The sequence below is a fragment of the Ochotona princeps genome, unplaced genomic scaffold (assembly GCF_030435755.1).
Source record: "Ochotona princeps isolate mOchPri1 unplaced genomic scaffold, mOchPri1.hap1 HAP1_SCAFFOLD_129, whole genome shotgun sequence".
Classification (NCBI taxonomy): domain Eukaryota; kingdom Metazoa; phylum Chordata; class Mammalia; order Lagomorpha; family Ochotonidae; genus Ochotona; species Ochotona princeps.
This window is the reverse complement of record NW_026699562.1, coordinates 416,012-432,417: the sequence shown is the minus strand read 5'-3', so window position 1 is coordinate 432,417 and position 16,406 is coordinate 416,012. Positions and strand designations below refer to the sequence as shown.

Sequence of the window (16,406 nt, the reverse complement as noted above, 5' to 3'; positions counted from 1 at the left end):
GGGAGTCCCCCCCCGGTGGTCCCAGCCAGCAAGGTGTGGTGGGCACCTGGGGCAGGCAGATCAACCCCTCAGGGGGCTGTGGGAACCCAACGGATCTCAGAGCCAGGGTCACTTGTGCAGGACTCATAGTTGACCCTTAGCACTGGGGTTCAGGCTGTGAGAAGCAGACAGCCCCTAGCCTGCACTGACCCCTCATGCCAGGAGCCCGAGCAGCCCAGTGCAGGCATCGCGAGTCCTGTGGATGGCATGGCAGGTGGCAGGGGATGCCAAGCCTGCTTTGAACTTTCGGTTTCCTATCACCAGCACTGAAACACCCCCCGTGGGCGGGAGCAGCACGGGGAGGGGCTGCCCCCAGCTTCTGTAGGCTCCCAGGGCAGGGTGCCCCATGTTGAAGATGGGGAACCAGAGCAGTGGCTGTGTGGCTGGGACGTGGCAGAGATGGCATGTCCTGCTGGGTTCCCTCTGGCTGTTGGGAGTGTGTGGGCAGCTCACAGCCCTGGATCACAGTGCCTCCTGGCTGATGTTTATAGAGGTCCCGACTGGCACTGCAGGCTGTTGCTGGCAGCCCCGGCTCTGGCCCTCCAAGGTGGATGTGCATGGAGGCACTCGGGAGAGAAGAAGGGGACAGTGCTGTGTCCCCTGTGTCCCTGGAGGCAGGACAGCGAGCCGAGGCTTTCCCTGCAGAGTTTAGCTTTGTGCCCCTGCAGGCCGGTGCCTTGGGGAGGGGGTGGAGCCCCTGCCTGGCCCTGCTGGGCTCTCGTGTGGGCGGCTCCCAGGGCCTGGAATTCTGAGATTTCACAGGCTGCTGGGAGCACAGTCCTATAGGGTGGCTGCCAGGCACCAGTGGCAGATGAAATGGGCTGACACAGATCCCCTCTCATGCCTGGACCCGTGTTTTCAAGCCTGGAGCACATGGTGAGGGCCCCGGCACTGCGTGCTGCCCACACACTGAGGGCAGTCAGGGGCCCCTGGGTCCTCAGAATCCCCTCTGCCAAGCTTTGAGGTCACCAAGCCTGCTGCTGGACAGATATGGATGGCTCAGCCACATCTGTGGTTGGGGGAAGGGACTGAGGCCCCGACGGGTTCTAGAGTTGGAAGTCCCCGCCTCCTCTCTGGAACACCTGTAGCGGGCTCAAGTCTCAGTGCCCACCTCCAGCTGCTGGCCTGGAGCTCGGCTCCGAGGTGGGACCCTGGGTCATAGTGAACAGACTGGCGTGCGCGGGGCCCAGGCTGCCTGGAGATGCTGGAAAGTAGCCACCTGCATGAAGTCAGCGTTCCCAGAGGAGCTGGGTGCCTCCGCCTGGGCAGCGCTGCATCGCCCACGCTTGTTTGGGTGGTGCCAGGGAAGACTGTGCTTGGCGTGGTGCAAACCCTGCAGTAGAGCTGGGGGGCCTAGCTTCGACCTTCGTCTTTAGTGCCACCCTTGTTCTTGCCATGAACTTCCGGCGTTTCTGTGCAATGCACCCTAACCTGGCTGTGAAGCCAGCGCCAAGCATGAGGCCGGGCCGTTCCAGCTCCGCTGCCGGTGGAGATGGGGTCAGATGGGCCTGAGGGTTCTGAGCCCCAGAGGCATAGGGGCAGTGTCTTCTGTGTCATAGCAGGTTAGCTTGGCTCTGGACACGATAGGGGATGTAAGGGGCCGGGGAGTCTCCCGTCCCAACAACTTCCAAGACACAGATGTGGGGGTGCGGGCAGTGGTCTATCTGTACCTCCTCTTTCTGTGCCCCCAGCTGTTCTGCATTAGAGAAATCCCTCTGCCAGTTTGGGGTAGCAGGCACAGGTGTACCCCCTGCCTCCTCCACCTGGCCTCCGAAGGTCTCTGCCCCCACAGTGAGCTGTAACAGCAGTAGACTGGGTGTGATGGGCTCAGGGTGGGCTCTGACCTGAGGCCGGGGTAGAGGGGGTTGGATCTAGGGCTGGGGGAGGGCGGCGGAGACACTGCCTTTGGCCAGGCCCTGTAGCTGGAACCATCTGTGGGCAGAGCTGGGCTCGGGGCCCACTGGGTTTTCTGGGGAGTTGCACTTGGGGGGTGGAGGGCAGAAGTGAGATAACTCAGCACACCCCAGAAGGAAGTCTGTCTCCCCAGGCCACCCCAGAGAACAACCCTGAAAACAGCCAGGGAGATGTTCCATGCCTGTGCTGTTGGGGTGCAGATCTGTGGCTGGCTCCACAGTGAAGGCCTGAGCCAGGTGCGCCTGACCTGCAGAAAGCTCCCTGGGGACAGAGGCTGCCTGCTGGAGTCAGGTTTCCTGGCCACTGGCCTGGTGAAGGTCAGCTGGGCTGTGCGCAGTCAGGGAGCAACCTCTGCTTAGGCCTGGTGGGGCGGGGCACGGGCTGGGGGCCAGACAAGGGCTGGTTCTTCCCACCTGGCGGGGGTCTCCATGTGCCACCTACCCCCCAGCTCTGCATGGGAGTCAGGCACCCTCTCCTTGCAGAACTCACAGCCCCCCGTCCTGGGTCTCTTGAGAGAGGGCTCAACCTGCAGGGTCCCAGAGCCACCCGGATGTGTGGGGTGCCAGGCAGCCTATCCCCTAGGGGAGTGGGTTCACTGGCCGCGGGGCTGCTCCCTGGAGGGTCTTGCCAACTCGGCTGAGTCTGCCCGATGGTCCCTAAGGCAGCTGAGAGGCAAAACTTGATGGTGTCAGGGTGCCGGGAGATGGCATCCGGGCACCGGGGCTCTGCTCGACTGGGGGTCGTGTCACAGGCCAGCCACAGAGAAGAGCTGCACAGGGAGGGCCTCCATCATAGCATCAGCTGCAGGCCTTATCCTCTTCCCCCAAGATGGTCTGCAAAGGCGTTCACCCCCCAGCTGCCCCTCAGCACTGCAGGCCTGTGCCGAGGCCGCTGCAGCTGCCCAGGGGTAGCAGGCAGGGGAAGGCCCCAGAATCCAGTCCAGAATGGGTGTCATGAGCCCCAGGGTGTGCTCATGCAGGAACTGGACCTTGAAGCCTGAAAGGAGGTTCAGGGGTTTGGTTATAGTGCCCTGTGGGATTCTTATAAAGGTGGAGTGAGAGAGGAGGAGAGAGAGGGAGAGATGGTGAACTCACATGCGTTCCAGTCATCTGGTTCATCCCGGGGCTGGGCCAGGCCGAAGCCAGGAGCAGGGAGCTCCGGCCAGGTGTGTTAGCAAGGGGGCTGGGCCGGAAGCAGAGCAGGCAGAACTCAAGCTGGCACTCCTGTGTGGGCAGCCGGCACTGTGAACACAGCTCTACCCTCGTGCCCGACAGCTTGCCTGCTGCGGAGTACTTTGAAGCAGCAGCGAGTCCCTGGCAGCCTGTAACAAGGGTCCTCATAGGACTTTCTAAACTTTGTCACGAAAACTTTTGTGTCTTTCACTTTGTGGAAAATTTGAGGCACACTGATGCAGAGGTGAGAGCCTGAGGCCAGCGACTCAAGGCCCATCTCTCCACGCCAACCCACGGGCTTCCCGAAGTTCAGTCTTGAGGATTGCCAGCACAGGGGTTCGTTCTCAAACGCCAGCCATCAAATAAAGATGGCACATGGCCCCTGCCTATGGCCAGGGCAGCGTGCGGAGTGCCGCCCGTTGCTCCCTCAGCCCCAGGTCCGTGTGTGCCCAGGGCCACAGGCGTCTCTCAGCATGTCTCATTCAGTCTCCTCACTCAGTGTCCTCTGCCTCTTCTGGCTCCTGCACTGCCCACTGGGCACTCATGGGGACACAGCTCGCATGGGTCTCTGGACGGCCACTCCTCCTCTTGGGACTCACAGTCCGTCAGAGCAACGTTGGATGATCTTGGAGGCCGTGGGGTTTGCCAAGGAGCCCAGGCAGCTGGAAAGACTACCCTTCTCAATGAAGAGCTTCCTGTGGGACCAGGCACAACTCTGGCTTCAGAGCTGCTTGTGTCGGGTAACGGGGCACCATCTGGGCCTCCTGGAGCAGTGGACACACACAGGCACGTGAGGGGGCCAGGGAGTGGCAAGCCTCACCCCACGGTGCTGTCCAGTGTCAGTGCGGTGAGGGAGGAGGCTGTGGTCCAGGGGGACAGAATGGGTGGCTGGCGTTTAACTGCAGCCCCTACTGGTCTGTGGGTGCCCGGCCCCAACCCAGGAGGGGGTCCTGGGGCCGGCGGGGTCCCCTATGCCTGCCTGCACACAGGCAGGAAACCAGAGGTCAGCTAGCTCCTTGGCGTTGGAGCTGGTGTGGAGGCGTTCTCCCCACAGCACTTCACGCCTCCACGGGTGAGGGAGACACACGGATCTCACCGGAGTAACTTTTCTCACGGGAAACAGCCGCCCGAGTTCACAGTGATTCAGACAGGGAGGCCTCTTCCTGCTGGGCGCCCACGCACCCCTCTGTGCTGGAGGAAGCCACAGTGGCTCACAGGAGGTGCCCACCCCAGGGAAGATGGCACAGCCCCCAGCACCATGCTTCCCTCCGGAGACAGGGCCCTCAGCCCACTCATGCCGGCAGCCCCTCCCTGACCAGGACTCAGGGAAGGGGTGTGCTTGAAGTCGCAGGCGGGCCGTCCCAGCCCCGGGTGGCCTGTCCTGGAAGTGGTCTGACTCCCACGGTGTGTTTGGGGAGACACAGCAAAGAAGTGGGGCCACGTGGAGGCTGCAGCGTTCTGACATTTCCCCCCCTGGGGCCCAGGAGTGGCTGTGCGTCGTGGTTGTTACTCTCAGCATGTGTAGTTTCCAGCCACGCTCTGTGTATGGGAGCAAACGGCAGCTCAGGAAGCCGGCCGTGGGTGTGTGGCATTGGCAAATATTAACAGCTCCCCGGGGCTCAGGCTGGGGGCAGGGTCGGCCTGTGCCGGTGCTGGAAGTGGCCACCCTGGGCTGGTCCTCGGGCCAGCACAGCCTCGGTGTTTTGAGGGGCGGGATGGACAGTGCCTGAGTCATGTACTTCTGGGACCCACACTCTGTTTATGAGGGGCAGCCTTTCCAGTAGGTCGTGGTGGACGCCCGAGAGTGGCGCTCCTGGCCCTAGAAGGACACAGCATGTGTGTGCCAGCTTCCAGGGCCTGTTGACGCGTGGGAGACTGCAGTTGCATCTGAAGCCACCTGCTTTCTTGCTCTGAGCCCATTTTTACTGAAGGTGCATATGAACAGTCCTGGCGTGGCTTGGAGACCAGCCGTGGCCTCCTCCCAGCCAGCTGTGCTAGACAGGGTGACCATAGTCACAGTGGCTTCGCGCATCCCTCCAGCTGTGTTTGCTGGCCTCATGACTCCACGTTTACTCTGCATCCACTAGTCCCTTAGCAGCTGCACACGGCACTGCTAAGACTGCATGACTGGGGCAGGTGTGTGCAAGGAGGACCTGGTGCTGTGCCTGTGCCTGAGGAAGCAACCGCTCTCCTCGCCTAGTCCCTTTCTCAGTAGATTCTCTCGGTAGCTATCAGATCTCTTGTCCCCTGCATTGTCCTGCGGGGTGAGAGCCCTGTTCTTTCAGTCGATTGGGCAGCTTTCTCCTGTGCAGCCCTGTAAGGCGGCAGGGTGTGGGAGGGGCCCGGGCTGCCCGGGGCTGGCTCTGGCAGCATCCACGTGTCTGGGAGCCTTGCAGCACCGGCATCGAGGTCAGGCTCATCCCAGCATACCAGTCTGCAGACCCATCGTGTGGGCCGCACTGAACCCACACCAGCGGCCCCAGGCGCTGCTCTGGCAGGCCCCTGCATGGTTGTTTTGCTGTGCCCAGCAGTGTTGCCGGAAGCTGGGCCGGCTATGCTGATAACCTCGCGTAGGAAGCAACTCTGACAGTCGCAGCCCTGAAACTGCTGCTGTGTGGCCATGGCCATTTCCTCTGCCAGGAAAGTGTCACCTGACAGCTGTTTAATGTGGCTCTGAAACTGCGGGGGCTCTGCATGGGTCACAGGGCCCACCCTGACCTCTGCGGGCCGCGGGCCATCCACACGACTCTTTGTTCTGGGTAGGCGGATGCGCAGGTGCCCCTGTGTGGAGCTGACCAGGGCCACACTCCCATGGAACACAAGGCACTGCCCAACCCAGTGCCCACAGCGGAGCCTGGGAGCAGCCTCCACCCATACTCCCACCAGACGCAGTAATCTGCTCTTGTGGTGGCCGCAGACCCACACTTTCCTCCTGTCCCTGCCAGGGCGAGCACTGGGGGCATGCAGGGAGCTGCTTCCAGAGGCTGTAGGTATCAGTGAGGCCTGGCCTGCTGGCACCCTCCATCTCAGGGGGCAGTGGGTGACAGATGGCTTGCAGCAAAGCTCTGGGGCCAGGGGACTAGGCCACTGTCCCTGCAGGCTGGGAGGCTCGTTGCCCCACCCCCTCCACTGCTGCTTGTTCTGCGGTTCCTGGCACTGTTCGGAGGGCAGACTCGTACACACAGGACAGGTGGCCACTGTGTCCCTGTGTCTACGTGTCCTTTCAAAGTACATCTTAGTGTTGTGTGTTTTTAGAATGTGTTTATTTGAAATTCAGGTGAATCCTTGGGCTGAATTTTAAAAAAGACAAAAAGAATCTTCCATCTGTAGGGTCACGCCCCAGCCAGGGCTGGGCCAGCAGAAGCCGGGAGCTGCAGCTGGGTCATCCACACTGTGGACAGGGCTGCAGCAGCTGGGCGGGCACTGCTGCCTTCCCAGGCGTGCTAGCCAGGAGTCGAGTGGGAAGCAGAGGGGCTGGGCGGCCTGCCACAGCTCCAGACTGGGATGCTTTTGCCACGACGCTGGCCCCGGCCCTTTATTCTAGCCCTGTTCACTTGCATGTTGCTGTGGGTGGCAGTGTGGGCACTGGCACAGCAGGCCAGGCCCGGAGAAGCTGCTGCTGAACCAGGAGCAAGATAAGCTGGGAGTGGCTACTACATGTCAGGGCACCCAGGAGGCAGTGCTGAGTTCCAGAGGAGGAGTTCTGGGGCTGCTGAGGAATCAGAGCTCTCGGCCCCTTGGGGGTCTCGAGCATTGGTATCTGCTGGTGTAACCGTGGGCCAAGCCTTGCGCAATGTCCACTGCCTGGGACCCAGGCAGACCGAGGGGCTGTGGTCATGGCTGCCGTGCCTCAGGGAGAACCCAGCCCTCATACAGAGGTGAGCTGAGGGGCTCCCAACCAGCGGACGCCAGGGCTGCGTGGCCTCTGGACTGTCCAGGAGTATGCTCACAGGGCTGGTGGGTTCCCACCAGGTCCGTGACTGGCATCCCTCCCTTCCACCTTTGGGTGTGCCCTGGGGTGGTACTGAGCCAAGCTCCGGGACCTTCACCTCAGGCTCGCTGGCAGCTGCCTCACAGAGGTACAAGCTCCCCGGTCAGTTTTGGGCCTCTCACTGGGTGTGTTGGGGGAGGGTGCCAGAAGCCCACAGTGAAGGGAGGGCAGCAGGCGGGGCACGCTGGCGCATCTTCCACGCGGCGCGGAAGCCCAGTTGGGCTGCAGCCATGCATGGGGACGGAGCAGACTCTGGCTGTGCTGGGACCATGTGAACCTGTTAGGAAATCAGGTCAGGCCATCGTCCTGGAAGGATGGTGAGGTAGGCCAGAGAGGAACTCTTCCCTCTAACGCAGTCTGTTCTGTTCCAGCCCGTCTCTGCCGGCCCTCGACTGGCAGCTGCCGTCTCACTCGGGCCCCTATGAGCTTCGCATCGAGGTGCAGCCCAAGTCCCACCACAGAGCCCACTACGAGACGGAGGGCAGCCGGGGGGCCGTGAAGGCGTCAGCAGGAGGACACCCCGTTGTGCAGGTATCGCTGGTGCTTAGGGCTCTGAGGCTCAGGGCAGCGGCTGCCGGGTCCCCTTTTGCTGCCCACTTGGGGACAGTGTCTGCCAGATCCCTTCTGCCGCCTGTGCCACCTCCCATGGCGGGTGGAGTTGCAGATTTGTCTGGTTCTGGGCTGGATAGGTGCAGAGGGATAGGGTACCCATGGAGGCCTGGACTGCAGGGGCCAGCAGCAGGTGATCCCCCTGAAGACCTGAACTCTTACCTGACCTTGGCGGCGCTGGCTTCCTGCATGTGGTCCCCTGGAAAAGCAGAGTCTTCGGGCCATCCCTGACTGGCTCAGGCTGCTCTCTGCACATTCCAAGAGCCTGCTGGGAGGAGTGCAGGCGGAGCCCATGGTGCCCGAGGAGGAATCTGTGTGGGACCACCGTAGGAAGGGTCCCTTCCTGGAGGGGAGATGGGCCCTCCTGGGGGTGCAGGTGCCTGGCCTGTACAGCCTTCTAAGAGGAACAGCTTCCCTCAGCTTTAGAGTAGAATGTTGGTTGCGTCCGGCCAGGGAGGTGTGTGGCTGGTGGGAGAAAGCGCCAGCATGCCCTCTGCGCTGGCCTGTCCGCTCTCCGCCCTGGGCCCTGCAAGTCCAGGTTGGCTTGTTGCAACATCACCCCTGCTGTTGTGAGTACCATGGGCAGCATCTGCCCCTGCGTGGTGGAGCACACGTTTCTCAACACACCCCTATGGGGCAAAGCCGGGTGCCCCCACCCTGGGATTTGGGGAGCCGCTCAGTGTGTTGCACGTGTGTCCCTACCCCGCTAAGGTAGATGAAAGGGCAGGGGGCTGGGGCTGGGGCCCACGTGGCCAGCAGCCGAGCGCCGATACCCTGCATGGGGCGGGAACCATCGGGGGCTGGTAGCCCGATGCTAATGGTAACCTGTGCTCTAGTGGGAAGGGCAGGTTGACATTTTCAGTCCCTGCCTTCCCAGGTGGAAAGGCCAGCAGTGCCCGCTCCTCGTGGCTGTCAGGAACTGCTCATTTGCCTGCCCATCTTGCCCTGGTTTTCACAGAGTGCAAGTGCATTCCTGCTGGGTGGGAAAGATGTTAGCGAGAGAGGCGGAGGCAGTACTCAGGGTGAGGGGGCAGCAGCTGGGGTGGGGGCTGTGACGGGGTGAGAACGGAGGGCTGTCAGGGGAGTGCAAGGGAGCCCCTGGGTGCTCACTGCCACTGCCACCTGTCTGACACAATACACACCTACAGCACACCAGCCGGGTCTGTGTCTGCAGCCACACGTCAGGGCGCAGACAGCAGCACTCTGTATCCACAGGGATCAGAAGAATGTGAAACCTGGCATGTGTCAGATGTGCCCCCTGGAACGTGGCGTTAACTGTGTGCTGGGAAGGCTGCGGGATGGGCCCGGTCCCAGCCACGAAATGGACGTGGAGAGGGAAACCATGGCCATTCTCGAGTGTGGGCTTGTCTCCGTATCTGCCGTGTGGACATGTGTGGGTGCAAGGTGTGACTAAACAGATCCCAGGAGGGGCTTTGCGGTCACCTTGCTGGGGTGTGCATACGGGGCAGCCCCTGGCGGGCACTGTGTCCACATCTGGAGCTCCAGGCCACCCAGCCTCGTCAGGGACCCTCCTTGGCGGGTGGTGTGGCCTGCTTGCTGAGTCTGTAAGTAAGCGGGGACACAGCTGTGTGCACATGTGGGACCCGCTGCACGGTGGGGGACCCGCTGCACGGTGGTCAGGAAAGGCTGACCCGGGACTCCTGGGTTCTGAGGGCTACACCTTCTTCTTGCTGCCTCTTTGTTCGCCAGTCAGCCCCTTTACCCACAGACCTCATCTGTAGTCACCAGCCAGCTTTGCTGGGTTCCTGTGGGGCCAGCATTTCCCTGTAGACCCCCGCCTCCGCAGGGATGGTGTCCTGTCCTGGGGCCTCTGTTGCCCCTGCAGCACACCTGCACTCCAGCCACGAACGCCCACGACGGTGCGGCTGCTCCCAGGCCCAGGCTGTCTTCAGGACCCGCAGGCAGGGAGCGTCCTCTTGTATGCTCTGAGCCGACCTCTGATGTGCGTTGCTGGCCTCCCTGTAGGCTATTGGCCCTCCCAGAGGACCCAGAGCCCCGTGGGGGTCTAACCTGACCTCTGAGCTGAAGGGTGAGAATTCAGCTCTGTTTACCACAGTACCAAAATAGCTTGCCCGATAGCATCTAGCCCGTTGCATGGGGCGGGTCCATGTGAATAATTCATGGCCACGGAAACGTGAGCCCAGCAGCTTGGCTCAGCCCAGCCGTGTTTTAGGCTTGCCTCATGCTCTTGTCCGGCCCCCGTCTGGATGTGCGTCAGGAGGGAGATGGGTGCTGCCACTCTGGGCCTCAGCCTCGCATGGGCCAGGGCGAGGTGGGCACTCAGCACAGCTGGGGGACAGGCCCTGAGGGATTCTCCTTGGGCCACTTGGCTTCCAGATTGGCTTCGTCTGGTGAGCATGACTGGCGACTCTCCTATCCTGTGAGACAGGTGGCTACTGCTGAGGACCAGGGTCAGAGCCCAGCAGGATGCTGGGACACACCCCCACGGGCACAACAGCCACCCACTGCCTCTGGGTGATGCCTCCAGGGAGACCAGCAGTCTTTCCCCATCCTCAGGCGTGGGCTCAGGGTCAGAGTGACCCTAGTGGCCAAAAGGGCAAGTCCCTGGATGTCAGGTTTTACACCGTGAGGGTATGACACCCATCGTCCTCCCTGAGGCACAAGCTGGGTTCCAGGAGGGTGTCAGGAGCAGGTTTCCCTGGGTGGACTTGTCTCTGGGCAACGGACCGGCACCCAGAGCTGCCTACAGCCCAGAATGCAGGGATGTGCACGGCCAATCTGCCTGGAGGGGTGCTGCCTCAGGATTTGTCCTGGAAACCTCAGCCCCTTCCGTCTGGGCCCCCAACTGCGGCACACACACAGGCAACTTGTGAGCTGGCCAGCAGACTGTTTGGACACAGACCCGTCTTGTGGTGTGGACCCCTGGTGTCAGGAGAAGTGGCTGGGGGAGCCTGAGGCCCAGGCGTTCCCGCCACAGCCATCCTTGGGGTGGTTAAGGGGCACAGTGACCTTCAGAAGGTCCTTCCTGGTGCACACACAGCAGTCAGCATAGTGTAGCTGGACTGACAGGTGCCAGCCTCAGCTGGGACAACAGGCCTATCTCACTGAGTGGACTGGGTTGGGTTGGGGGTGCGCTAGCTGGGGGTCACTGCTCGGGGTGGGCCCCTGCTCTGCAGCTTCACGTGGAACCTGGTGGACACGGGTGGATGATGATGCTCCTGACATGGGCCGTGCCCCCCAACCCCATGGCACAGGTTCCTGGAGGCTCTAGGTGTCAAGCAGGAGCCACCACTCCTGCCTGGGACACTTGGTATGGGACAGCCAGGCTGCTTCCGGAAGGCTGTGGTGCCATCTGGAGGCGGGGCCCCGGGTTGGAGCATGCCCCAGTCCCAGAGCACCTGAGCCGCGCCCCCCACTTGTATTTAATGTCCCTTGACAGGTCGTGACGGCCGTAGGGTCCAGGGGCTGCATGCTCCCTCATGTTCTCCTGTGCACAGCCGGGCTTCTCAGCAGGCTTTAATTGGAAATGCTAAATGTAGCGCTTCTGTACATAGGCAGCTCCCCTCAGGGGCACGCATGGCTCCCTCTGAGGGCTCCGCACCCCCATGGGGTCTCCAGGCAGCTCTGACAGTGCTCCGCCTCGGGGTGCACATGGGCAGCGGGTGGGGCCGGCATCTAACCTATTCCCTGGACCACAGAGGAGCTCTGGGCTCCGTGCGGGGCCTTCCCAGCCAGTCTCAGTCGGCTTGCTGGCTCCCAAGTCTGCAGGGCAGCAGAGTGGACGCAGCCTGGGCTGTGGCTGATTGGTAGTGCCATGGATGAGGGCTGACTCCAGCTGTGACCCCAGAACAGGCCTGCACCTGCAGTCTTTCTGCCCGAGCGGACTGTCCCTGACAGTCCGGTCATGGCTGACTATGGTGCAGTCCCCCAGCTGGCCTCCATGGCCGGCTCAGGGATCTGGGTCTCCTCCAGCTCCCGCCAATCCACATGCCTCAGCCACCCCTCATAACAGCGCCCTCACCAGTCGGGATAACAGAGTGCCACTTTCCTGCATCCTGGAGCGGCTATCAGACTAATTTGGCCAACACCTGAGGGCAGGGCAGCTGTGCTTCTGTGGCACAGGAATCTGAAGTAGCTACTGTGGGAAGGGCTACTGGCAGAGGGCAATGTCCCCAGCCCGCCACAGGCTCTGATCGGCAGAGCCGTGAGGTCATTCCTCTCCGTTCTGGACGCTGCAGCCTGGCTTCTTTCACAACTCTCATGTACACACACATGCACAAACTCCCACATACATGTGCACACACAACTCTCACACATACACACTCTCCACACATGTGTGCACACACCTCACACACGTACACACTCCCACATGGTACACACAGCTCACATGTGTTCATACATCACCACACTGTGCATACAACTAATACATGTGTGCACATATATCTCACATGTGCGCAAGCACACAGTACACACACTCCACCACACACATGTGTACACACAGTTCACACACTCATGTGTGCACACACTGCTCACATACAGTACATACAGCTCCCATACACACATGTACACACATAGTTCCCATACAATGCACACACAGCTGACACAGTGCACACAACTCTCACACACATGTGTACACACTCTCACACAGTGCACACACACATGCACACAGTCCCTCACAGTGCATATACGGCTCACACACATGTGTGCACACACAGCTCTCACACACACTCCCACACAGTGCACACACACAGCTCACACACACATTCCCACGCAGTACATACACAGCTCACTCACACACACACACTCCCACACAGTACACACACAGCTCCCACACACACTCCCACACAGTGCACACACAGCTCACACACACATTCCCACGCAGTACATACACAGCTCACACACACACACACACACACACAGTGCACACACAGTGCACACACAGCTCCCACACACACACACTCCCACACACAGCTCACACACACACATTCCCACGCAGTACATACACAGCTCCCACACACACACACACTCCCACACAGTGCACACACAGCTCACACACACATTCCCACGCAGTACATACACAGCTCCCACACACACACACACTCCCACAGTGCATATACAGCTCACACACATGTGTGCACACACACTCCCACACAGTGCACACACACAGCTCACACACACACACTCCCACAGTACATACACAGCTCACACACACACACACACTCCCACACAGTGCACACACTCCCACACAGTACACACAGCTCACACGTGTGCACACAGCTCACACACTGTACACACGCAGCTTGCACACACACTCCCACACAGGCACTTCAGAGTGCTCATGAAGCGAAACTTAAATGTCAGTGTTCAGTGCAGGGAAGCTTTTGAAGCCCACAATTTTTGTTCCACAGCAGGCTTTTCCATGAGGTCTTTGAAGATTCTTGCCCACAAGCCCATCCTGGGGCTCTTCCTCTGTCTCCTGTTTCACCAGAACACAGGACTGCAGGAGCATGCTCTGCCTGGAGGGCACAACTGTGCCCGAGGGTCGAGTGCCACTTGGGTCAGAACCGGGACAGTTGTGACAGCCAGCTCCCAGCCTCCAGCCTGCTTCTGTCCGTGGGAGCAAACACAGCATCGGTCATACGGAGCAACTCAGCCAGGAGGGGGAATTAGAACTGGGGGATGTTCAGTGCTGCTCAGTCTGCTTGGCCATTGGTCCACCACACATGTGCTCCAGGCACAACTCTCACATGTGCGCACACAACTCCACAAATGCAGACACACATACTCCACAGTGTGCGCACACACATGACCAGCCTGTGAGGGGGTTAGCAGAGCACACCCACACACATGACCCATGTAGCCTGTGGGGAAGGCACCATGGAAGAGCTTTCCCCCGCCGGCCTGCACATCACTGAGGAGCCAGAGTGAGCTGCTCCTTGTGGGACACACAATGCTCACACCGACCCTGGGAGGGACCACCCCTACGCAGCAGGTGCCAGGGGAGGCCTGGTGGGTGCTCTGCTCTGAAACCCTTGGTCCTGTTGCCCGGTAGGCACTGGGTGGGGCTGCAGTGTCCCCCTCTGACTGCCCGCTGCTCATGGGTTCCTGGTTCCTGCACTCTGAGTACGGTGTGCACAGTTCAGGCCGTCCTGCCTCAGCACTCGGCCTGCACTTCCTTGGCCACGTCTCGGGTCCACAAGAGACCGAGTCTGACACGTGGGGCAACACAAGGCTCCCTGTTGAGGGGTTGGGCTCCGGGGTTCCCCCTGCACAGACACAGTCCCCTCTGTGGGCAGTAGCCCAGGACCACCCCAGGCACCCTTGTCGCTGCTGCTTTTCCTGATGACGCCGGGGCTGGGTCAGGCTGAGGCCCTGTGGACAGCGGACTCGGGCTCGTGGTGGACGCCCTGTACGTTCACTGACTCGGGGGCTCATTGGCAGTAGATGATGAGCGCTTCCTTCGCAGGCCAGGGTTCGAGCCCAGGCTGTTGTCCGCTGAGTGCTGAGATCAGCAGAGCAGCTAAAAACAAACATTTTCCTGCGAGGGCAGTCAGCACTGGTGCCCTGGACACAGGGGCGGGGGATTAGCTCAGGGGCAGCAGAGGCGTCTACTGTGACAGGTGACTTTATAAGTGCTGTCGTGACAGGAGCCGTGGGCGCCACAGGCAGAATAGCCGCGCGCTGGCCGCAGGAGGTGTTCCACGCTCTCCTTCGGTGAGAGCATTGCAGTTTAAATAATAGATGTTTACCTCCCAGGTGAGACCTTAAATATCCTCATTTTCGCACACGCGGCCTGCTTTTTAAAGGACCAGGTCACACTGGCAGGCAGTATTCCCTATACCGTCAGACAGCTGGCATGGTTAGGGAGGGGACCTCTGGAAGGTCCTTGTCACCTGGCCCTGGCTGGCCCTGCTGGTCACACAGACTGCCCACTGCTTCCTGGAGAGGCTCCTGATGTGTTTCTGTGCTGAATTTCAGTCAAGGGGATCCTTGCAGGATGCAGGGGCTACGTGCCGCCTCTGCCTGCATCTTGCATTTCCTCATGCAAAGATGCTCATTCACATGTAGCCTGGAATATGGGCTTCCTGGGGAGTTAAAATAGTGACCCACGCAGGTCTCCTCAACGCTGGTAAATGGGGCTCCCCGAGGGGCTCCCTTAGGCTGGTAGACAGGGCTCCCCAAGGCTGGTAGACAGGCTCCCCAAGGCTGGTACACCAGGCTCCCCAAGGCTGGTACACCGTGCTGCCCGAGGCTGGTACACTGGACTCCCTGAGGCTGGTACACCTGGCTCCCTGAGGCTGGTACACCGGACTCCCTGAGGCTGGTACACCGGGCTCCCTGAGGCTGGTACACAGGCTCCCTGAAGCTGGTAATGGGGCTCTCTCAGGCTGGTACACTGGGCTCCCTGAGGCTGGTACAGCGGGCCCTCCAGGAGTCCACGCTGTGCTCCTCCAGTGCTGGCACCAAGTGGGCACTTGGGTGCTCTGACTGGGCTGAGGGCAGCCCTAGTCTTTGCTGCAGTTCCTAGTGTCTGTCCCTGGTTTCTTGGGAACACCGGTAGGCGGGGTTGGGAGAGCTGCTGGCATCTCCATGTTTCCCACAGTGTGAAGCAGCCAGCATCCCAGGATCTGTTCTTCTGTGTCGGGGCCACTGTGCCTGCCCAGGTGCCATGCAGCATTGCCACGGACTCTGAGGTCAGCAACATGCAAGTGCCTCCATCTTTGGACCAGTCGAGGCCATTAGAACCTACAGGCCTCTGGTCTACATGGCCATGCTTGTCCTGAGCGTAAATTGGCAAATGGTGGTGTGAAAACAGCTGGGTTGGGGTGTGGCTGCCGGCTCAGGTACACAGCAAGCATTGCAGGAGTTGGAACCGGCCTCAGCCGTGACCGGCCCTCACCTCATGGGCCTCCTGAGCAGGCGGGGGGAGGACAGTGTTCCTGCTGGGCTTTGCTTGCTTAGCTGGGTTTAAATGCAATGAGGGTATGGGGTCCGCACTATGGGACCCTCAAGGGAGTGAGCACAGGTCTTGTGGCACATACAGCCTGGGTCTGTGTGCACATGCCAGGCAAGGGGGCATTTGGTTCTTCCCAAGCCTTTGTCCAGGCATAGCCCATGTGTGTGTGGGTTCTGGTGGTAGAGGGGCATGCTGGGCACACCTGTGGGTGAGTGTGACCCAGCACTGGGGAACTCTCCAACAATGGGGCATTTTCCAAGCTTGCTTTCCAAACAGTGGGTTCTGCTGGGGAGGAAAGTGTGGGGCAGGGGGCTGGGGCCGAGCGTGTCTCCGTTTCAGTTGGCATCTCGTAAAAGTCCGAGCCCAGCACTGCACGTGCATGGGGCTCAGGGGCCGCCTCTGTTTTCTCGCCAGCTGCACGGCTACTTGGAGAACGAACCGCTCACACTGCAGCTGTTCATCGGGACGGCAGACGACCGCCTGCTGCGACCCCATGCCTTCTACCAGGTCCACCGCATTACAGGCAAGACCGTCTCCACCAGCAGCCAGGAGGCCGTACACTCCAACACCAAAGTCCTGGAGATCCCGCTGCTGCCGGAGAACAACATGCGTGCCGTGTAAGCAAGGGCGGGTGGACTCGTGGCTCTGCTGTCTGCAGCCCAACTTGGGGGTCAGGGAGCCCCAAGCCCAGCACTGGATTAACCAGCGATGTCAGGGTAACATCAGCGGTGACTTCCCAGCT

At 60.8% G+C, this 16,406-nt stretch overlaps 1 protein-coding gene across 1 annotated transcript in view; it reads left to right on the top strand.

Annotated features, from left to right (window-relative positions):
* LOC101518851 (nuclear factor of activated T cells 1) overlaps positions 1–16,406 on the top strand; it is a 73,459-nt gene that overhangs the window by 11,572 nt on the left and 45,481 nt on the right. The window contains exons 3-4 of the mRNA XM_004579646.2: positions 7,488–7,647; positions 16,079–16,281. Of these exons, the coding sequence (XP_004579703.2) occupies positions 7,488–7,647; positions 16,079–16,281 (363 nt within the window). The remainder of the gene's footprint in view (positions 1–7,487; positions 7,648–16,078; positions 16,282–16,406) is intronic.